Source organism: Pseudophryne corroboree, chromosome 9 (assembly GCF_028390025.1).
Source record: "Pseudophryne corroboree isolate aPseCor3 chromosome 9, aPseCor3.hap2, whole genome shotgun sequence".
Taxonomy (NCBI): Eukaryota; Metazoa; Chordata; class Amphibia; order Anura; family Myobatrachidae; genus Pseudophryne; species Pseudophryne corroboree.
In genome coordinates this window covers 42,512,171-42,536,205 of record NC_086452.1, presented here as the reverse complement: position 1 = coordinate 42,536,205, position 24,035 = coordinate 42,512,171, and the positions used below count along the sequence as shown (strand labels likewise).

The 24,035-nt window shown below is 51.4% G+C and overlaps 1 protein-coding gene across 1 annotated transcript in view; it reads right to left on the bottom strand.

Moving 5' to 3' along the window:
• The window catches only part of LOC134958707 (FRAS1-related extracellular matrix protein 1-like), a 364,054-nt gene that overhangs the window by 216,880 nt on the left and 123,139 nt on the right, over positions 1–24,035 (bottom strand). The window contains exons 17-19 of the mRNA XM_063941462.1: positions 22,703–22,897; positions 18,693–18,878; positions 7,510–7,706 (exon numbers count right to left, since the gene is read on the bottom strand). Coding sequence (XP_063797532.1) covers positions 7,510–7,706; positions 18,693–18,878; positions 22,703–22,897 — 578 coding nt within the window. The remainder of the gene's footprint in view (positions 1–7,509; positions 7,707–18,692; positions 18,879–22,702; positions 22,898–24,035) is intronic.

The following is a 24,035-nucleotide window of genomic DNA, read 5'->3' as shown; positions in this document are numbered from 1 at the left end:
TACACAGTATTGCGCCTAAATTTAGTGCCCCCCATCTCTTTTTTACCCTATTGAGCCTGGAAACTGCAGGGTAGAGCCTGGGGAGCTGTCTTCCAGCGGAACTGTGAAGAGAAAATGGCGCCAGTGTGCTGAGGGAGATAGCCCCGCCCCTTCCACGGCGGACTTCTCCCGCTCTTTTATTAATATTATGGCAGGGGATTTTTACACATATATAGTTTGTTAGACTATATTATGTGTTTTTTTGCCATTTTTAAGGTAATCTAATTGCAGCCCAGGGCGCCCCCCCCAGCGCCCTGCACCCATCAGTGACTGGAGTATGTGGTGTGCATGGGGAGCAATGGCGCACAGCTGCAGTGCTGTGCGCTACCTTAATGAAGACCGGAGTCTTCAGCCGCGATTTTCTCCTCGAATTTTCCGTCTTCTTGCTCTGCAAGGGGGACGGCGGCGCTGCTCCGGGACCGGACGACCGAGGCTGGGCCTGTGTTCGATCCCTCTGGAGCTAATGGTGTCCAGTAGCCTAAGAAGCACAAGCTAGTTGCAAGCAGGTAGGTTTGCTTCTCTCCCCTAAGTCCCTCGTAGCAGTGAGTCTGTTGCCAGCAGATCTCACTGAAAATAAAAAACCTAATAAATACTTTCTTTACTAAGAGTTCAGGAGAGCCCCTAGTGTGCAACCAGCTCAAGCCGGGCACAGATTCTAACTGAGGTCTGGAGGAGGGGCATAGAGGGAGGAGCCAGTGCACACCAGTAGTCCTAATTCTTTCTTGGAGTGCCCAGTCTCCTGCGGAGCCCGTCTATTCCCCATGGTCCTTACGGAGTTCCCAGCATCCACTAGGACGTCAGAGAAAAAACAAGTACAGATGGAGCTGCGCTCATTTAGAGCGGCTCCATCGCAAACGTGCACTCCCGGCAGAACTAGCCCCACTACGGGAGTGCACAGAGATGCTCCCATAGTAGTGAATGGGGCGCATGCGTATCACGGATGCGCGCGCGGCCCAGACACTGCGATGGGTGTGCCCAGGCACAGACGGAGCCACGATTAGCGTGGCTCCATCTGTAACTTTGGGGGTCATTCCGAGTTGATCGCACGCTACAACTTTTTGCAGCCCGTGCGATCAACTAGACGCCGCCTATGGGTGAGTGTATTTCTGCATAGCAGAGCTGTGATCGCTTGTGCAGCCCTGCTATGCTAAAAAAGTTTTGTGTAGCACAAGACCAGGGTAAGAGTTACTTACCCTGTGTGATGAATCCAGCATTGCCGGTCCCGGAATTGACGTCAGACATCCGCCCTCCAACTCCCAGAAAACGGTGAGTTGACACCCACCTTGCGATCAGCTATGCGAATGGATTCTTCGTTAAATCCATTGCTCAGCAACGATCCGCTTTGTAGCTGTACGACGCGCCTGCGCATTACGGTGCATACGCATGCGCAGTAGTAACCTGTTCGCTGCGCTGCGAAAAACGGCAGCGAGCCCCCTTTGTTCCTGGAGCAAAACATGATACAATGGAAGGGGAGCAAATACAATTATTGTTTCTGCATGCAGGGTAAACACTAGCTGGTTTTGCATGTAGCCCACAGATGCTGGGCAACTTAATTTTCACACTGCAATTTAGATTTGAGTTTGGATGCAAAACACTCTGCCACCCCCCCACCCCCATGGTCTTGCAAGTGCAAAGTTACTGGCTCTTTTTTGATTTACTCATCAGCCTCATTGTACAGTATATGATCCTGCACAATATCTGTGTTGCAGCATCAGCAGGTAACAGAGAGACGGGCAGCTACAAAAATAAGATTTTAAACCTACAGGTAAATCTTTTTCTCCTAGTCCGTAGAGGATGCTGGGGACTCCGTAAGGACCATGGGGTATAGACGGGCTCCGCAGGATACATGGGCACTATAAAGAACTTTAGAATGGGTGTGCACTGGCTCCTCCCTCTATGCCCCTCCTCCAGACCTCAGTTAGAGAAACTGTGCCCAGAGGAGACGGACAGTACGAGGAAAGGATTTTTGTTAATCCAAGGGCAAGATTCATACCAGCCCACACCACCCACACCGTATAACCTGGAATATACGCAACCAGTTAACAGTATGAACAAAACAGTATCAGCCAACGACTGATCTTAACTGTAACATAACCCTTACGTAAGCAATAACTATGTACAAGTCATGCAGAAATATGTCCGCACTGGGACGGGCGCCCAGCATCCTCTACGGACTAGGAGAAAAAGATTTACCGGTAGGTTTAAAATCTTATTTTCTCTTACGTCCTAGAGGATGCTGGGGACTCCGTAAGGACCATGGAGATTATACCAAAGCTCCAAACCGGGCGGGAGAGTGCGGATGACTCTGCAGCACCGATTGAGCAAACATGAGGTCCTCCTCAGCCAGGGTATCAAACTTGTAGAATTTTGCAAAAGTGTTTGAACCCGACCAAGTAGCTGCTCGGCAAAGCTGTAAAGCCGAGACGCCTCGGGCAGCCGCCCAAGAAGAGCCCACCTTCCTAGTGGAATGGGCCTTTACTGAATTTGGTAACGGCAATCCAGCCGTAGAATGAGCCTGCTGAATCATGTTACAGATCCAGCGAGCAATAGTCTGCTTAGAAGCAGGAGTGCCAACCTTGTTGGCTGCATACAGGACAAACAGTGCCTCTGTTTTCCTAACCCGAGCCGTCCTGGCTACGTAAATCTTTAAGGCCCTGACTACATCAAGGGATTTGGAATCCTCCAAGTCTCCCGTAGCCACAGGCACCACAATAGGTTGGTTCATATGAAACGATGACACCACCTTAGGCAGAAATTGAGGACGAATCCTCAACTCTGCTCTATCCTCATGGAAAATGAGATAGGGGCTCTTATGAGATAAGGCCGCCAATTCGGACACCCGCCTTGTAGATGCCAAGGCCAACAAAATGACCACTTTCCAAGTGGGAAACTTTAATTCAACTGTTTGAAGAGGTTCAAACCAGTGAGATTTTAGGAACTGTAACACCACGTTAAGGTCCCATGGTGCCACTGGGGGCACAAAAGGAGGTTGGATGTGTAGCACTCCCTTTACAAATGTTTGGACTTCTGGGAGAGAAGCCAATTCCTTCTGGAAGAATATAGATAGGGCCGAAATCTGTACCTTAATGGAGCCTAGCTTTAGGCCCATATCCACTCCTGTCTGTAGAAAGTGGAGAAAACGACCCAAGTGGAAAACTTCCGTAGGAGCATGCTTGGCTTCACACCAAGATACATACTTCCTCCAGATACGGTGATAATATTTCGCCGTCACTTCCTTCCTAGCCTTTATCAGAGTAGGGATGACTTCTTACGGAATACCCTTTCCCGCTAGGATTCGGTGTTCAACCGCCATGCCGTCAAACGTAACCGCGGTAAGTCTTGGAACACTGCTGCAACAGGTCCTCCCTGAGAGGAAGAGGCCACGGATCTTCTGTGAGCATCTCCTGAAGATCTGAATACCAGGCCCTTCGAGGCCAATCTGGGACAATAAGTATTGTCTGTACTCTTTTTCGTCTTATGATTCTCAATATTTTTGAGATGAGAGGAAGAGGAGGGAACACATAGACCGACTGAAACACCCATGGTGTCACCAGGGCGTCCACCGCTACTGCCTGAGGGTCCCTTGACCTTTCACAATACCTCCGAAGCTTCTTGTTGAGGCGTGATGCCATCATGTCTATTTGAGGAACTCCCCAAAGACTTGTTATCTCTGCAAAGACTTCTTGATGAAGTCCCCACTCTCCTGGATGGAGATCGTGTCTGCTGAGGAAGTCTGCTTCCCAGTTGTCCACTCCCGGAATGAATACCGCTGACAGAGCGCTTACGTGATTTTCTGCCCAGCGCAGAATCCTGGTGGCTTCCGCCATTGCCACTCTGTTCCTTGTCCCGCCTTGGCGGTTTACATGAGCCACGGCTGTGACGTTGTCTGATTGAATCAGAACCGGTAGGTCGCGAAGAAGATTCTCCGCTTGTCGTAGGCCGTTGTATATGGCCCTTAATTCCAGTATGTTGATGTGTAGACAAGCCTCCTGGCTTGACCACAGTCCCTGAAAATTCCTTCCTTGTGTGACTGCTCCTTATCCTCGGAGGCTCGCGTCCGTGGTTATCAGAACCCAGTCTTGAATGCCGAATCTGCGACCCTTTAGAAGGTGAGCACTCTGCAGCCACCACAGGAGAGACACCCTCGCCCTGGGGGACAGGCTTATCTTCTGAAGTATTTGTAGATGGGACCCCGACAACTTGTCCAGAAGGTCCCACTGAAATGTCCTCGCATGAAACCTGCCGAAGGGGATGGCCTCGTAGGCTGCCACCATTTTTCCCAGAACTCGAGTGCATTGATGAACCGACACTCTTTTTGGTTTTAGCAGGTCTCTGACCATGTTCTGGAGGTCCTTTTTCCATTGGGAGAAAAACCCTCTTCTGTTCCGTGTCCAGAATCATGCCTAGGAATGATAGTCGAGTCGTTGGAACCAACTGTGACTTTGGTAGATTTAGAATCCAACCGTGTTGTTGTAGCACTCTCAGGGAGAGCGACACGCTTTTCAGCAATTGATCTCTCGATCTCGCTTTTATCAGGAGATCGTCCAAGTACGGGATAATTGTGACTCCCTGCCTGCGCAGGAGCACCATCATCTCCGCCATCACCTTAGTGAAAATCCTCGGGGCCGTGGAAAGCCCAAACGGCAACGTCTGAAACTGGTAATGACAGTCCTGTACCGCGAATCTCAGGTACTCCTGATGAGGAGGATATATAGGGACATGAAGGTATGCATCCTTTATGTCAAGTGACACCATAAAACCCCCCCTTCCAGACTGGAGATCACTGCCCGGAGCGATTCCATCTTGAATTTGAACCTTTTCAAGTACAGGTTTAGGGATTTCAGATTTAAAATGGGTCTGACCGAGCCATCCGGCTTCGGGACCACGAACAGGGTTGAATAGTACCCTTTCCCCTGTTGGACTAGGGGAACCGTGACAGTCACTTGCTGTTGACACAGCTTTTGAATTGCAGCGAACACTACTTCCCTCTCTGGGGGAGAAGCTGGCAAGGCCGATTTGAAAAATCGGCGAGGGGGCACCTCTTCGAATTCCAGTTTGTAGCCTTGGGATACAATTTCCATCGCCCAAGGATCCACGTCTGACAGAAGCCAGACCTGGCTGAAGAGTCGAAGACGTGCCCCCACCGGTGCGGACCCCTCAGTGGAGCCTTAGCGTCATGCGGTGGATTTAGTAGAAGCCGGGGGGGACTTCTGTTCCTGGGAGCTAGCCGAAGCAGGCGTTCTTTTCCCTCTACCCTTACCTCTGGCGAGGAAGGATGAGCCTAGACCTCTTCTGGACTTATGCGACCAAAAGGACTGCATCTGATATTGTGGAGTTTTCTTTTGCTGTGGGGGAACAAAAGGCAAAAAGGTAGATCTACCTGTGGTAGCTGTGGAAACCAGGTCCGCGAGACCTTCCCCAAATAAAACTTCACCTTTGTAAGGTAAAACCTCCATATGCTTCTTTGAGTCTGCATCACCCGTCCATTGGCGGGTCCACAGGGCTCGCCTAGCAGAAATCGCCATGGCGTTGGCTCTTGAACCTAGCAGCCCAACGTCTCTCTGAGCGTCTCTCATATATAAGACTGCGTCTTTAATGTGACCTAAGGTCAATAAAATGGTATCCCTATCTAGGGTATCAATGTCAGCTGACAAGGTATCTGTCCAAGCTGCAACCGCGCTACATACCCATGCCGATGCTATTGCCGGTCTGAGTAAAGCCCCCGTATGTGTATAAATAGATTTTAAGGTAGTTTCCTGTCTGCGATCAGCAGGATCCTTGAGGGCTGCCGTGTCGGGAGACGGTAGCGCCACCTTCTTGGACAAGCGCGTTAAAGCCTTGTCCACCCTGGGCGAGGATTCCCACCGTACCCTGTCCTGTGCAGGGAAAGGATACGCCATAAGAATCCTCTTGGGAATCTGCAGTTTTTTGTCTGGAGTTTCCCAAGCTTTTTCAAATAACTTGTTCAGCTCATGAGATGGGGGAAAGGCTACCTCAGGTTTCTTTTCCTTATACATGCGCACCCTCGTGTCAGGGACAGAGGGGTAATCTGTGATATGCAAAACATCTTTTATTGCAATAATTATATAATGAATACTTTTGGCCACCCTTTGGTGTAACCTTGCATCATCGTAGTCGACACTGGAGTTAGAATCCGTGTCGGTATCAGTGTCTGCTATTTGGGATAGAGAACGTTTTTGAGACCCTGAAGGGCCCTGTGACACAGTCAAACCCATGGATTGTCTCCCTGTTTTTTCCCTGGACTCTGCTTTGTCCAACCTCTTATGCAATAAGGTCACATTTGCATTTAAAACATTCCACATGTCCAACCAATCAGGTGTCGGCGTTGCCGACGGAGACACCACAATTATCTGCTCCACCTCCTCCTTAGATGAGCCTTCCGCTTCAGACATGCCGACACACTCGTACCGACACCCCCACACACACAGGGATATTTATCTGGAGATAGTCCCCCAATAAGGCCCTTAGGAGAGACAGAGAGAGAGTATGCCAGCACACACCCAGCGCCAACTGACACTGGAAAACAAATTCCCAGAATATATAGCGCTTTTTAATATAATTATGTATAAAACACTCACTGCGCCTTACAAGTGCCCCCCCCCCCCCTCTTTTTTGCCCTGTGTCACCGTGTTCAGCAGGGGAGAGTCCGCGGAGCCAGCTTCTCTGCAGTGCTCTGTGGAGAAAATGGCGCTGGTTAGTGCTGTGGGACCAAACTCCGCCCCCTCCAGCGGCGGGCTTCGGTCCCGCTCAATTTTATAATACTGGCGGGGGATTTATATAACTACTGCCTCTGCAGCCTATAATACTCATATGCCAGCCTTAGAGGTTTATATTGCTGCCCAGGGCGCCCCCCCTGCGCCCTGCACCCATCAGTGCCTGCTAGTGTGTGTAGTGTGTGTGGGAGCAATGGCATGCAGCGTTACCGCTGCGCGCTTACCTCAGGGAAGATCTGAAGTCTTCTGCCGCCTTGAAGTCTTCTTTTCTTCTTATACTCACCCGGCTTCTATCTTCCGGCTCTGCGAGGAGGACGGCGGCGCGGCTCTGGGACGAACAGCGAGGGGAGACCTGCATTCCGACTCCCTCTGGAGCTAATGGTGTCCAGTAGCCTAAGAAGCAGAGCCTATCACTTAAGTAGGTCTGCTTCTATCTCCTCAGTCCCATGATGCAGGGAGCCTGTTGCCAGCAGTGCTCCCTGAAAATAAAAAACCTAACAAAATTCTTTTTTCAGAGAAACTCAGTAGAGCTCCCCTGCAGTGCACCCAGTCTCCTCTGGGCACAGTATCAAACTGAGGTCTGGAGGAGGGGCATAGAGGGAGGAGCCAGTGCACACTCATTCTAAAGTTCTTTATAGTGCCCATGGTCCTTACGGCATCCCCAGTATCCTCTAGGACGTAAGAGAAATGCAAGGTCTAATATGAGAAATATCAATAGATGGAAAATGAGTTTTACCGTTATGTTTGCGACATGGAGCTGAGGCGGTTCATCGTTTGTGGGTTTGATAACAATGTAGAAGGGTACAGTCATAGATTTATGGATGGAATCCGTCACCAAGACCATGAAGAAATCCGCCGTGGGCTCAATACGCTCGTGATGTGACTGGACGTAGCGGATGTACCTGGTGCTGACGCTCCATAGACTGAAGGAACCTGGACATGAAGACAGAGCCGCAGAATAAATCATCCGTCGCTGTGCACTTCGGGCCTAATTCATGTTTGTACGCAATGACCGGGTCATGCGTCTGCCGTCAGCTACGAGCTCGTGCGTGCAAAAACATGGCCCCTGCTTCGCTACTGCTGTGTCCAGTCTGCATAGCCATAGGCCATTGGCGTTTCCATAATGAGTGCAGTGTGTGTGGTGCACACGGGCCCCTGAGTACAGAGGGGGCCCTCACCGCACCCATTTCTCCTACACTTGCCATTCCGGAGTCCATAGCTGACCGTGTGTGGGCACCCTACTCTCCCGTAGCCGTCACCGCCGCTGCTAGCGCACTGACCACTAGAAACTCTGGCACAGTGCCAGAGTCTACAGCGCATGCGCAGGACTCCGAAAAAATGGTGCGGCGGCCATTTTTCTGAGTCCTGCGCATGCGCTGTAGACTCTGGCACTGTGCCAGAGTCTACAGCGCTCAGAGCGCTAACAGCGGCGCAACGGCGACGGGACAGGAGGGGGCCCACACATGGAGTCTGCACACGGGTCCCCTCCTCTCTAGAGACACCCCTGCTGTAGGCCAACCCTAAGCCTCGATTTTCCTCGTTTTTGCGTATAGGCTGCGAGTGTGTACGCAATTGCGAATGAGCTGCGATTTCAATCTTGGGCGGCAGCGTCACTAGCTAACATTAGCAGCTCCGTAGCCTAGAACACTGCAATTGCATCTGCATACAGACATGAAATAGGCCCTGTGTTCTTAATACATTTTTCAGATATATTTTTTTGTAATGTATCTGCACGGTGGTGGCATCTTTGTTACAAAATCTGTCGTAAGTGGTGAAATAAATATGTTTAAGCAGATGGCACCAGATCAAACTATGATTTACAGAAATACATTGTTTGTGACACCTAATACTGACTCATATATAAACTGGGACTTTTAAACATTATCCAACTGTTCTTAGTTACTGTACGTCATGAAACATTAAACAGACATAACATTGTTATTACAGGTTGAGTATCCCATATCCAAATATTCCGAAATACGGAATATTCCGAAATACGGACTTTTTTGAGTGAGACTGAGATAGTGAAATCTTTGTTTTCTGGTGGCACAATATAAACAAACTTTATTTAATACACAAAGTTATTAAAAATATTGTATAAACCTCACACGTCAGATGCTTCCACGCGCCACTCAAGCACACTTATCTTATGAAATAAAGACACCACAACTGTAGTTGGCGTGAAAGGGGTCAGCTTTTATTTTCTGACTGAGAGGGAGGCCTATTAAATACTAAAACTAAAATGCAGACTTCCCTCTCTAACTAAAGGTGGCGAGGAGAAGAACGGTTAAACATAATAAATGTAACATGGGTGATAAACATTATAAAAAACAAGCAGTAAAAAACATATGTGTTAGGGAGCCTCCTGCCCCAGATGTTCCGGGATCGGCCTGCTGCCTCCATCACAGACATCGAGAATCAAAAATCCAAGGACAGGGGTCGACCTTCTGCCACTACCCCTGTCCCCCAACGGTTGCAGGGACGGAGGTACGCTCCGCACCTACGGGATAAAAGTGGGGCCACCGGCACCGACATCCACATATGTTTTATACTAATTATATGGGCCCACTTGTGAAAATGATGCCCGTAAACTAATTCTAAAAGATATAAATTACCTATAAATACACCCAAACTGACTAACTGTGAACTCATCATTAAACTTAAGTAACCGTTCTGAAAACCGGCCACCGAAAGCCGACACAAAGAACCCCATAGTAAAACCAAAACCAACTCTGTTCCGGTTTTTTTGGGGGCGGGAGGGCGGGCTGCGTGAAGACACTGAAAGAGGCAGGAAATGGTGGGTTAGCCACCTATATCCAGGCTGTACAGCCCCTTTCCACAATCCGGCCAATGGCCTACCAGTTCCTCACTCAACGTTCCTCCCACTACAAAAAACCTTAACCCCTTGCAGGCCAAAGTGATGCACCAAGCAGCGCTCTGCAAGCACAGACGGCGTGTTTATGCTGCTGCTATCATATTATATTCCTTACGCAGTCTTAAACCTCACACGTCAGATGCTTCCACGCGCCACTCAAGCACACTTATCTTATGAAATAAAGACACCACAACTGTAGTTGGCGTGAAAGGGGTCAGCTTTTATTTTCTGACTGAGAGGGAGGCCTATTAAATACTAAAACTAAAATGCAGACTTCCCTCTCTAACTAAAGGTGGCGAGGAGAAGAACGGTTAAACATAATAAATGTAACATGGGTGATAAACATTATAAAAAACAAGCAGTAAAAAACATATGTGTTAGGGAGCCTCCTGCCCCAGATGTTCCGGGATCGGCCTGCTGCCTCCATCCCAGACATCGAGAATCAAAAATCCAAGGACAGGGGTCGACCTTCTGCCACTACCCCTGTCCCCCAACGGTTGCAGGGACGGAGGTACGCTCCGCCCCTACGGGATAAAAGTTGGGCCACCGGCCCCGACATCCACATATGTTTTATACTAATTATATGGGCCCACTTGTGAAAATGATGCCCGTAAACTAATTCTAAAAGATATAAATTACCTATAAATACACCCAAACTGACTAACTGTGAACTCATCATTAAACTTAAGTAACCGTTCTGAAAACCGGCCAACTGCCAGGTTACAAACCTGCCACCGCCACCGAACTAAAAACCCACACAACAAAAACAGAAAAACTAACTAGAGAGACTTAATGAACTATGAACAGAAAAGAGCTATCTATAGGGACCTAAGAATGTAAATAATGTCCTCCAGGAAGATAAGCATGCCAGCCGGGGACAAATGCACCCCGTCAGACCGGTATTGTGTCGGGTCACGGTAGGAAATGCCACCGTGCGGCACAACCAGCCCGCCATGCTGGAGGACAGCACGACCAATGACCGAATTGACCCTCCTCCGAACCAGGTCAATCGCCCCGGGGTTAAAGGCTCCGCGCCAAGACCGCCGAGGAACGATGTCCGACCAGAGGATGAGGCAAAACGGCCAGTCAGCCATGAGTTCCAGTAGCTGGCACCTGATTTCGAGGCGAATGTCGAGCCCAGAGCGGCGTACCAGATCATTGCCCCCCAGATGCAAGACCAAAATCAGGGGGTACCCAAATCGGCCAACTGCCGCCCGAAGCCAGTCCCGCAGGCCATCCCAGCGGAGGCCTCTACGCCCCAACCAGCGCACAGCCTGCAGCTCCGGAAACCGGGCGGTGTCGCAAGCCAGAGCCGACACGGACAGCCAGTAGATGTAGGAATGGCCGACAAACCATAGAAAGTGCGGATCTAACCGCCGCCCTGCAAAATAAGGTGTGCTAAGGTTAGGAATGATATACATAAGGTATGTAAATGAGAAACCTGACTGCAGCCCTAACGGGGGGGGAGTGTGGGGGGGCCGCCCAATTTGACTTGAGGCAAAAACGAAACTTCGCTAGCCGGCAAAAGCCGAAATTAAAACCAACGATAAAACAAAAATTCCTCAAGGCCCCCGCAATCACAAAGTGCAACTGCGACGAGCGGCTAGTCCTCAAAGGGGCGCACTGGGAGGAAAAGGCCTGATATAGCGTCTGACTGCACCAGACCTCCACCTACCCAGTGCCCGGACTTCGACCTCGGACCAACCCGCCGCAGCGGCAGCTGAAGCAGCGCCGATGCGGAAAGAGTGAGTCCCATAGTCGGCCGGAGATAGACCCAGGTACAAAATACAACGCCCCAAAACCGACCGGAATTGATATCTGGTCAACGGGGCGCCGTCACAGTGGACGAGCCACCCGGTGGGCGTTGGAGGCCGTATGGACGAATATGCCCGGGCCGCGGAAACTGGACAAATGCCCCGCGCACGAGCCGGACCCATTCGAACCCACTGCCCCCTGCCGGCTACGTCAGTCTTGGATCGCTGAATTTTGCACCATAAACCGTCGGGGCGGATGACGACGTGGGCCTCCAGCATGGGCGAGACCGAAGCCCGAGAGACGGACACCAGCTCACCCACCCTGAACGCACCGTGGAAGGCCATAGTAAAGGCCGCCCGGAAGAGGCGAACCTCGTATCCCGAAAAGCAAATGCTCGGTAGGGATCCCAAAATCCGCCTCAGCAAAGCACCGGTGATCGGCTGGCGGGTATCCGGGAGGGGCGGGGTGGCCCGAGCCCAACCTTTCAACACCCGCCGGAGGAAAAAGGACTTCGTAAAATCCGCTTCCCCCCGCAGCTGCAGAAAGTAAGAGATACCTGCCAGAACCCTGTTAACAGACACCCGCGAAATACCGTCGGAGTACAGAACCCAGATGTAATCTAAAAGTAAATCATGAGAGGTCTTACCACACTGGCCTCTCTACCGGATGAAGCGACACCACCGCTCCCAGGCGGCCCGATAGGCCGCAAAAGTTGCAGGGGCCAATGACCTGTGGGCTAACGCCTCCATTCCGGGTGGATGACCCGCCACACAGAAGCAGGACATAATTCCCCATGGAGGAGAGCTGCAGGAGCCAAGCGCCTAAATCGCTGCAAATCGCCGCGTGACAGGGCATCTGCAATTTCGTTACGCACGCCAGGGACATGTTTTGCTCGCAACGTAATGTTGTTGACCAAGCATAACAAGACTATCTGCGCAATGACCCGCAATACCGGCAAGGACGTGGATTTTTGGCGGTTGATGGCAAAAACCACGCCCAGATTGTCGCACCAGAAGACAACATGTTTATTACGCAGGGCATCGCGCCATAAGTCTAAAGCGACCAGAATAGGAAAAATTTCCAGCAACAGCATGTTCGTAGTGAGGCCCATGCGAAGCCAGGCATGCGGCCAAGGAGAGGCACACCAACGACCCGCAAAGTAAGCGCCAAACCCGAAAGCGCCGGAGGCGTCCGTGAAAAGCTCCAGGGTCGGGCTAGACACGATCGCCTCCTGCCAAATACAGGTGCCGTTGAAACGAACAAGAAATTCGTCCCAAATGCTTAGATCCCGACGGATTTCGAGGGACAACCTGAGGAAATGATGCGGGCGTCTAACCCCCACGGTAGCCCGTTCCAATTTTCTACAGAAAACCCTGCCCATGGGGATAACTTTGCAAGCAAAGTTAAACAGGCCCAATAGGGATTGGGCCTGTTTGAGAGTGAGCTTGCCCGCGGACAGCGCATATATGATACCGTCACGTAAACGCAACACCTTGTCCGAGGGAAGCCTACAGAGACCCCTGACCGTATCAATCTGGATCCCGAGGTAAACCAAGGAGGCGGAGGGTCCCTCCGTCTTTTCTGGTGCAACCGGAACCCCGAAGCGCGCAAAGAGGGCCAGAGCCCCCTGCAGCAGGTTGACGCAGCGAGGGGAGTCTGAGGGGCCGATAAACAGAAAATCGTCCAAGTAGTGGGAAATTCCCCGTTCCCCCGTTGCCTGCTGGAGACACCAGTGGAGGAAGGAACTGAATCTCTCAAAGTAGGCGCAAGAGATAGAACAACCCATAGGGAGGCACCGATCTATGTAGTACCCATCGTCCAGCTTAAAACCCATAAACCTGAAGGCGGAAGGGTGCAGCGGAAGGAGACGAAACGCAGACTGGATGTCCAACTTACACATAACTGCCCCTGGGCCAAAAGACCGTACGGTGTCAATGGCCGAATCAAAGGACAGGTAAACGACCCTACACTGGTCAGCAGGGATAGCGTCATTAACCGAGGACCCCGCAGGACAGGAAAGGTGTTGGATGAGGCGAAATTTGCCCGCTGTCTTTTTGGGCACTACGCCTACGGGGGACAAGACCAAGTCTGGCAAGGGGGGCTCCCGGAAAGGGCCTATCATCCTCCCTAAGGTAACCTCCGCCCCTACCTTGTGCCGGAGCACGTCCGGAAACTCCCGAGCCGAACGCAGGTTAGTACCCGTCCCAGGACCCACCCGTCCATGTATCGGCAAGGGGAAACCCGACGCGAAACCTGAGTGTAAAAATCGGGCGTCCCCCAACCGTGGGTATCGTCGCAGCCAGGGAATGAGCGCGCAAAGTCTAATTGGGGTGGGAGCTGTGGCTAGCGCCGGTGGCCGCGGGAGCGCGACTCTGTCGGGGCTGCGAGCCAAAAGCACTTCCGGTCCCAGGACTGGGGCAATCTTTAATGCCGTGGCCCCCGCCACATCTGATACAGGAGTGGCGAAAACGACATCGCCCCCCCAAGTCGCATTGTGCATTATTAAAAGCAAAGCATTTCCCATGCCCCGCGCGCCCTGCGCCTCCGCGAAAGCCGGCAGAACGAGAGGCAGGTTTTTTTGCCCATCGTCTTGCCGAGCCGCCGTCATCTGTGGCGGCCGGACCTTGTGTCAGTTCAGAGCACAATTCCACGTCTTTTTTACCAAAGTTATAGATCTCCCGGCCATGTTGTTTGCGTCGGAAATCCTCGTCGTAGCGCCGCCAGGCAGACCCTTTGTACTTATGGTACAGAACGTGTATAAGAAATTGATAGCGCACCACGTTCATATGTTCATCCGGGCGCGTCTCTAGGTAACACGCCGCAAAGATCAACATGCAGCGGACCCAATTCTGGTAGGACCGCAAAGTGTCCTCGCTACCCTGCCCCTTTTTCTTAGCCGAAAGCAAGGCTTTGCGATCGTCGCTGGTAAGGGCAAAAATGTTCACATATTGGCCCTTACGGATACGGTCCCGGATCCGGGGCCTGAGTCCACGTTGCACCGCCGTATTGGCGCAGTGCACGGTGTCTGATTCCACCGATACTTGGGACGCGGACGAGGTGGAATACCGCCGCTTGCGTTGTCTACGACGCTTCACCCTGTGCAAGCCGCCATCTGAGGAGGACAGACCCTCCGAGGAAGTAGAGGCAAGGGAGGAATCTGTGCCCCGACGCCTGCGCCTACTGCGCTTGCCGGAAATCCTGCCTGCGCTGCTACCTATGCTAGAGGCGCTGGAGCGAGTACCCGAACCCAAGCCGCTAGCGCTCCCCTTGGACCAGTCAGGGTCCGAGGAAGACTCACCTGCTCGAGAGGGCACGCCGTCCGCGCCTCCGGCCACCGAACGACTCGTGGATACACCGGCGGATTCCATTGCCGATCCGACTACCGTGGCTGGGGAGACAAAAGAGACATTGTTCCCCTGCACCGCCTCCGGTCCCGCAGCCACCGGGAGCGGGGCAAAAGGGGGGGTAGTTGCCCCAGTAGACAGAAGTGGAATAAGGGATTGCGCAATGCTATCCGCCAAGGAAGCGGTGGGCCGCCCCAGTCCCCCGGGTACGGAGGATAACAAGGGAGCCACCGCTGACACTACAGCGGCACAAATGGCGGACAAGACGGAGGCGTCCACCAAGGGTGCAGTCGCAGGGGCAGGTGAAGTAAGGACGGACCTCCTCCGCGCGTCATGCGCCCGACGTGCGGTACGCAAACCTCCCGTCGGGAGCAAGGATCCGGAGGATCCCTCACTGTCGGGAATCATGGCATCACCGTCTGGCTGCGCCAGACCGCGTATAGACTGCCGACCCCTCGACTGTCTACCGACCCGAGCGTCGGCCACAGGAGAGTCGTCGCCACTAGAAGGGAGGAGTCCGACGTCGGACTGAGAGCTGACCGCGGAAGCGTCGGCAGTTGAAAAATGGATGCGGGGAGTGGGTGCTGGGTCGTGATCCGCCTGCGCACGCCGCCCCCTAGTGGGGTGATTAGCTGGCAGGCGCGACCCCGCCCGCTGTCTGCCAGGAGGCGCGCGGCCGCGGGCGGCGGCCGAGCCACTTGCCAAGGCGGGCGTCCTGGATGGGCCCGACGCCCCGGGCCCCACCACGAAAGGGGAGGTCGGACGGGCAGGCACACCGCGGGCGGGCGCGGGCCGCCCCCGTACGACCGGCCCCGCACTATCTGTAATGGATAATGCCCCCCCCGCTGGCGCGGAGCGGGGGCGACGCCCCACCCCAACGCGGGAGGGCGCTGACCGCACGGGTGGGGGGGGTAGTGGCACAGAGGGGGTATGCCTCATGTGGGCCCCCCTGCTGTGCGCCATGTTGTCCGCACGCGCAGGCAGTAATCCATCTGCCGCGCGACCCCCCACCCGCCCATTAACTGAGGCAGCCGTGTTGGGAAGTGGGGAGAGCCGCCGGGCCGCCGGGCGGGAGCTCCGCCCCCGCCCCACGTGACCCGCGCGGCCACCCGCTGTAAGAAGCGGCGGGGCCAGGGACGGTAAAACACCGTCCCTGGCAGGCCGCCTGAGGCTTCTCCTGCTCCCCGGCGCTCCGTCCCCCGCCGCTGATTGCAGCGGGGAAGGAGACGGGGAGGAAGCACGTGGGGGAGCGCGGGCGGGCGGCCGAGCTCGGCCGCGCACAGCCCTGGTCTCCATGGCAGCCCCAGCAGCTCCGTCGCCAGCCGCTGATCGCAGCGGGGAAGGAGACGGGGAGGACACACGTGGGGGAGCGCGGGCGGGCGGCCGAGCTCGGCCGCGCACAGCCCTGGTCTCCCTCACAGATACAGCATCCGCAGCAGCAGGGCTTCCCCGACCCGGCGGAACATCAGGGGAATCTAACAGCCGGGCGGGGAGGCCAGCGCTGCGTGCAGGACGGGAAGGGGGGTTTCGTAACCCCGACATGTCCAGGGGGGAGAGGAGTCACAGCAAGGGGGGGTGGGGGAATACCCAGCAATCACCTCCAATATGTTATAAAAAACAAGCAGTAAGTAGGAGAAGAAGAATAAAAAAGTTAGGAATAGGATGAATGTAGCAGTAGGAATATAGGAAAGAGAAGATAAGGAAAAAGATAAGGAAAAAAGAGAAGAAAAATTAAAGTATATTTACTGAATAAATGAACAATACTTGCACTGCCTGCGTGAAGACACTGAAAGAGGCAGGAAATGGTGGGTTAGCCACCTATATCCAGGCTGTACAGCCCCTTTCCACAATCCGGCCAATGGCCTACCAGTTCCTCACTCAACGTTCCTCCCACTACAAAAAACCTTAACCCCTTGCAGGCCAAAGTGATGCACCAAGCAGCGCTCTGCAAGCACAGACGGCGTGTTTATGCTGCTGCTATCATATTATATTCCTTACGCAGTCTTTAAATGACCTTCAGGCTGTGTGTATAAGGTGTATATGAAACATAAATGAATTGTGTGAATGTATACACACTTTGTTTAATGCACAAAGTTATTAAAAATATTGGCTAAAATTAACTTCAGGCTGTGTGTATAGGGGGTATATGAACCATAAATGCATTCTGTGCTTAGATTTAGGTCCCATCGCCATGATATTCTCATTGTGGTATGCAATTATTCCAAAATACGGAAAAATCCGATATCCAAAATACTTCTGGTCCCAAGCATTTTGGATAAGGGATACTCAACCTGTATTGCATTTTATTTATAAGGCGCCACAAGTGGTTCACAGCGCGGTGCATACGGCTAAAATCAGGAATTCATGGAAGGTAATAGAAATACTTCTAAACCTTTTCCTTAATATGGGTCTAATTCAGAGACGTACGTAAAACAGATGATTTACATATCGTATACCTGAGTATACTTACCTGGCTCCAGCAATCATGTCTCCTCCACGGCGCCATCTTCCCAGTGACATCATCAAATTTCACTGGGAAGATGGCGCCGGCCAAGGAGGAGTATCCTGCTTGCTGGAACCAGGTAAGAAACTGATCACCCCCCTCCCTCAATACCCCCCCCCCCCCCCCCACCCCCCCCCTGAAAATCTGCCCCTGGCTGAGAGGCGAATGCCCCCGCCCCGCCCCCCTGTGCAGTGCACAGTGCCACATTTAGGATTTTATATGTGTAATTTTATCCCCAAGGAGGGGATTGTGGCCACGCCCTCTGATTATGCCACGCCCCCACACTCAGTACCTGGGCCCGGGGAACCTCTCTATGCAGGAGCTATGCAAATCTGCCCGGTCTTTGCGCGTAGGATTGTTGGGTGCGTCTGAATGGGATTGCAGGTCTGTTCTGAGGTGAGCGTATGCAGAGATCTTGCACCAAATATGGGGCTGGCACAAAAGCGACCTGATGACGCTAATAATCACTCCAGTCACCTGAGGATGTGGGGAGCGGTGATTTCGGCTCACATAAATAAGGCCCACTCTGAATACAGGTGGAAATGTGCATTTATTGCCAAACACAGAAAGCAGCCGCCATTGGCGCCACATTACGTACTAGCCTGAATCGTAGGTCGCTGTGTTTCTGCTCTTTATAACTTATGTGCAGTGCGTATCTTATTACAGTGCAGCACAATCAGTTAATAATACCGCTTTCACATCGCAATGCCGGGTCCCACCCGGGATTGGAAACGGGTCCTTCCCGGGTGGAACCTTGCATTGGACCCTTTCACATTGCTTCCCGATCCGGTATATTGCCATAGCGGGCGGGGGGCGGAGGCGGCATCGGGGGTGGGGGCGGAGGCAGCGCTGGGAGATGACATCATCTCCGCGCCGCCTCTCCCTACGCTGTGAACGGATCCCGGGTCACATCGACCCAGCAACCCATTCACACTGCACCTGACCCTGTAATAACCCGGGAATAACACTGCTTTATTCCCGGGTTGAATTACCGGGTCAGGCGACCCGGGAATTTATCACTGACCTCTTGGGTAATAGAATCAATAGAATCAACGTGACACATAGAGTACTTGACTTGACGCTGACATCGGCAGCGTCCAAAGACGCAAAACCGCTCACACCGGAGGCCGTGGTGAGACGGCATCTACCGTAGTGCTAGTGCAAGTTTTGATGGTGCGACAGACGGTGAATCTTAATGCGCAAAGAGATGGATTAGCGCCGCAGCTGGTAGGAATCCTAAGTAGGAAGACTGTGTCTGAATCCGACTCAGAATCAGAGAGAGTAATGTTCTGCAGATCTCTCCTAAGGGTAGTAAACCACTTGAAATTAATATTATAAAAATAGACCGAAGTGTAAGTTTAAAGATCGATACTTTACAAAAAGCCAAATATGTGAGGGACCCTCATCTGCTTCCTGTTATACACATATAGGAGGTCACTCACTGATTCTAATCTCAGAGGAGGTCTTCTCCGATCCAGCCATAGGTATCGTGTTCTCAAGGTATCCGTACTGCGGCTGTGTCTCCATGACGAAGGTTAAATCATCAGCCAAAGTGTCAGCATCAGAGGCGTTCATGTGGTTTATGGAGATAACGGAGGACGAGCCCTCATCAACTACGAATATTTCACCTGTGAATAATCCATCATATATTAATGCATACAGTACATCCCTCTCCCTTCGTCATATCCAATGTTTCAGGCTGAAACGTGCAGTCTTCTGCGCAACAACGTAATAACAAGATTCTGTTTTCTTGGATACAATGTTGTAAAGAACTGCGCATTCTCGCCAAGGCGCCTTAGATTGTTCCATTCGCACCAAAGCAGAGGCAGTAATTGGTCCGCAGCTGCTACTACCAATCTCGGTGCCACCGTGACAGATTCCATTGCAGTATAATCACCTAACATTCCCCTGTTCCCCACAGGACAGTGTTAGGAGCATGCTCAGTACTTCAGTATTACTTTGTTCTGTGCAGAAATACAGGATTAGCTGACACTGAATCTGTGCCATTCCTGCTTCTCACAATGGTGCTGATTGCACAGAGCATGGTCATTGCATTAATGTTAAAACTTGACAGTGTGACATGAACTGACCCTTCTTGTAGTTATCAGAGGGGCTTGAATCCCTCCTCTTCTTTTATTTGTCAGGGTGGCATGATCCCCACGTTCTTCTAGCTGTCAGAGTGGCATGATCCCCACCTTATTCTAGTTGTCAGTGTGTCTTGAACCCACCCTTTCTTACAGCTGTCAGATTGGCACAATAATTACATTTTCTAGTTATCAGTGTGGCTTGATCCCAGCTTCTATACTACTTGTCAACATGTCTTTGACCCACCCTTTCTTCTAGTCATCAGAGTGATGTGATCCCTACTTTCTTCTAGCTGTCAGGATGGTATGAGCTCTACCTTCTTCTAGTTGTCAATGTAGCTTGATCCCTCAATTTCTCCTAGTTGTCAGTGTGGTTTGAACCTTCCCCTTCTCCTAGTTGTCAGTATGACTTAAATCCTCTGCTCCTAGTTGTCAGTGTGGCCTGATTCATCCCCCCCCCCCTTTCTCCTAGTTGTCAGTGTGGATTGAACCCTCCCGTTCTCCTAGTTGTCAGTGTGGATTGAACCCTCCCCTTCTCATTGTTGTCAGTGTGGATTGAACCCTCCCGTTCTCCTAGTTGTCAGTGTGGATTGAACCCTCCCGTTCTCATTGTTGTCGGTGTGGCTTGATCCCTCCACTTCACCTGATTGTCAGGGTGGCTTGACCCCCTCCCCTTCTTTCAGTTTTCAGTGTGGCATGCACCCTTTCCTTCTTATAGCTGTCAGTGTGGCTTCATCTCTACCTTTGGTCTACTTCTCAGCATGGCTTGAATCATCCTTTCTTCTAGTAAGCAAGTCTGGACCCATCCCTTACTCCTAGTTGTCAGTATGACTTAAACTCTCTGCTCCTAGTTGTCAGTGTGGTCTGATCCCCCCTTCTTCTAGTTGTCAGTGTGGATTGAACCCTCCCGTTCTCCTAGTTGTCAGTGTGGAGTGAACCCTCCCGTTCTCCTAGTTGTCAGTGTGGCTTGGTCCTTCCACTTCACCTGATTGTCAGGGTGGCTTGACCCCTCCCCTTCTTTCAGTTTTCAGTGTGGCATGCACCCTTTCTTCTAGCTGTCAGTGTGGCTTCATCTCTACCTTTGGTCTATTTCTCAGCATGGCTTGAATCATCCTTTCTTCTAGTAAGCAAGTCTAGACCCATCCCTTTCTCCTAGTTGTCAGTGTGGCCCAAACCCTCCCCTTCTCCTCCTAGTTGTCATCATGTCTTGACCCCTCCCCTTATCCTATTTGTCAGTGTGGCTTGATCCTTCCCCTTCTCCTAGTTGTCAGTGTCTCTTTAACCCTCCCCTTCTTCTTCTAGTTGTCAGTGTGGCATCAACCTTCCCCTTCTCCTAGTTGTCAGTGTGGATTGAACCTATATCGTCTTCTAGTTGTCAGTGGGGTTTGCACCTTCTCCTAGTTGTCAGTTTGGCTTGATCCCTCCCCTTCTTCTGATTGTCAGAGTGGCATGCACCCTTTCCTTCTTATAGTTGTAAGTGTGGCTTGATCCCTCTTGACATGACTTGAACCATTCTGTACTCTAGTTGTCAGCATGTCTAGACTTCTCCCCTTCTCCTAGTTGTCAGTGTGGCTTGAACCTTCCCCGTCTCCTAGTTGTCAGTGTCTCTTGAACCCTCCCCTTCTCCTCCTAGTTGTCAGTGTGGCTTGAACCCTCCCCTTCTCCTCCTAGTTGTCAGTGTGGCTTGAACCTTCCCCTTCTCCTAGTTGTCAGCGTGGCTTGAACCTACCTTTTCTCCTAGTTGTCAGTGTCTCTAGAACTCTCCCCTTCTCCTCCTGGTTGTCAGTGTGGCTTGAACCTACCTATTCTCCTAGTTATCAGTGTGGTTTATACCTTCCCCTTCTCCTAGTTGTCAGTATGGCTTGAACCTACCCCTTCTCTTAGTTGTCAGTGTGGCTTGAACCTACCCCTTCTCTTAGTTGTCAGTGTGGCTAGAACCTACCCCTTCTCTTAGTTGTCAGTGTGGCTTGAATCTACCCCTTCTCATAGGTGTCAGTGTGGCTTGACCCTCTCCTTCTCCTCCTAGTTGTTACTTTGGCTTGAACCTTCCTCATATCTTATTTGTTAGTGTGGTTGAACCTACCCCGTCTCATAGTTGTCAGTGCGGCTTGAACCTACCCCTTCTCATAGTATATAGGGGTATATCTAATTGGGGGCATATCTTCTGGGGGCATAACTACAGGGGGCACATCTTTTGAGGGAATAACTACTGTACAGAGGGCATATCTACTGGGGGCACATCTACTGGGGGAAAAACTACAAGGGGCACATCTACTGGGGGCACATCTACTGGGGGTTAAACTACAAGGGGCACATCTTCTGGGGGCATAACTACAGGGGCACATCTACTGGGGGCACAACTACAGGGGGCATATCTACTGGGGGCACATCTACAGGGGGCACAACTACAGGGGGCATATCTACTGGGGGCACATCTACTGGAGGCACAACTTCAGGGGGCATATCTACAGGGGGCATAACTACAGGGGGCATAACAACTGTCTGGGGCCAAAACTACTGACTGGGGGCATATGTACTTGGGCATAACTACTGGGGGGCATATCTACTGGGGCATAACTACTGGGGGCATATCTACTGGGGGCATATCTACTGGGGGCACATCTACTGGGGGCACATCTACATGGGGCACATCTACCCCCGGGGCACATTTACTGGGGGCACAACTACAGGGGGCATATCTACTGGGGGCACATCTACTGGAGGCACAACTACAGGGGCACATCTACAGGGGGCACATCTTCTGGGGGCACATCTACTGGAGGCATAACTACAGGGGGCATATCTACAGGGGGCATAATTACTGTCTGGGGCCAAAACTACTGACTGGGGGCATATGTACTGGGGCATAACTACCGGGGGAATATCTACCTGGGCATATCTAATGGGGCATATCTACTGGGGGCATATCTACTGGGGGCAGGCTAATTTTTAAGTTGATAATTTTTGTATGGCCCCCAGAAGGATTTTAAAAATATCAAAATGGCCCTTGGTAGAAAAAAGGACCCCCCCCCCCCCCCCCCCCCCCCATTTTAGAGGAAAGGGAATACCAGCTTAAAAAAAATCTAAATGTGATTATTTAAAACATAGATGAGGCTCCAATAAAAATCTGTCAGGACAGGCTGAGACTTTAGGTTCCCCAGGAGCTGGAAGACAAGTTGCCCTACATGATGCATAATACTGTTTATAAACATGCTTCTCACAAAGCGTACTGCCACTTGCTGATCTCTGTGGTATTTATAGCCGCCTATATCCCTGTAACATGTGGTAAGGCCATAACATGACTGTGACGGATGCACCCAGATAGCTCCACCGTGGAATCACAGCCTTGTTAGTCACACTACACTTACCAATGATTATTATAGGCAGCTGATTATTGATGGGTCTAAGGGTAATATTCAGATCATAGACAGGGAGGCTGGTATGAAGTGGAATTGGAGGGGGAAGAGGTCCTTCAACACAACAGGTGTCAGCCGTGCTTGATTCCTCATCTGAGACTATCAGTGTAACCGTATCCGTGCAGGCATGGGCTCCAATCTCGCCTCCTTAAAGAGCAAGAAAACATGCTAAGTACACAGGAATTGTGACACGTAGACCCTGGATGTCTGTCAGAATCCACAGTTATCCAGAACTGCTTTGCACGTCGTAATTAACACTCACTGATTTATAATTGTATTTTGCTTAGAACTAGATTTTAATTATTATTCCAGAACCAAGTTACAGGATCTTAGTCTATGCTGCGTGTATTTGATGTCATTATTCCGTACTCCAAATAATCTTTTCACATTAAGTTAACTATTTGAAGCATCTGTTGGGCTGATTCAGTCGGAGACTGAGGAAATGATTTAAGCAGATAATTATTATGTAAGGAAGAACATTTTGGAACGTTAGTCTCTGACCAAGAAAACGTGGGCTTATTGTTTTGGAAAAGTAAAATCGTAACAAAACCGATTACTGCTATTAGGTTTATGGGCTGATGTAGAGTTGTTGGCAAAATGGGCCCAAATTACTCAACCCCCCTCTCTATCCCCCCAAAAATAGATCAGACGCATGAATAATAAATCGTAGATAGCCACACAATCTAACATAGGGCGGCATTGCCCCTTTGGCAACCTACAGCAGTGAAGGGGCATGGAATTCGGGTCTGGGACTCAGGGTCGACAGCACAAAGGTCGACACACCTTAGATCGACGCCAATTGGTCGACACACCTTAGGTCGACATGGACAAAATGTCGACATGGACAAAAGGGCGACAGGAACAAAGTCGACATGGAAAAAGGTCGACATGAGTTTTTAATGTTTTTTTGGTGTCGTTTTCTTCGTAGAGTGACCGGGAACCCCAATTAGTGCACCGCGTCCCCTCGCATGGCTCGCTTCGCTCGCCATGCTTCGGGCATGGTGCCTTCGCTCCGCTACCCGCTTCGCTCGGCACACTTTACCGTTCCAATCGTAGTCAACGTGGATCAAGTATGAAAAGGTAAAAAAAAAAGAAAAAAATCGTGAAAAACGCATGTCGACCTTTTTCCATGCCGACCTTGTTCCTGTCGACCTTTGTCCATGTCGACCTTTTGTCCATGTCGACCTAAGGTGTGTCGACCAATTGGCGTCAACCTAAGGTGTGTCGACCTTTGTGCTGTCGACCTGGAGTCCGGATACCATGGAATTCATAACATGGAGTGTCT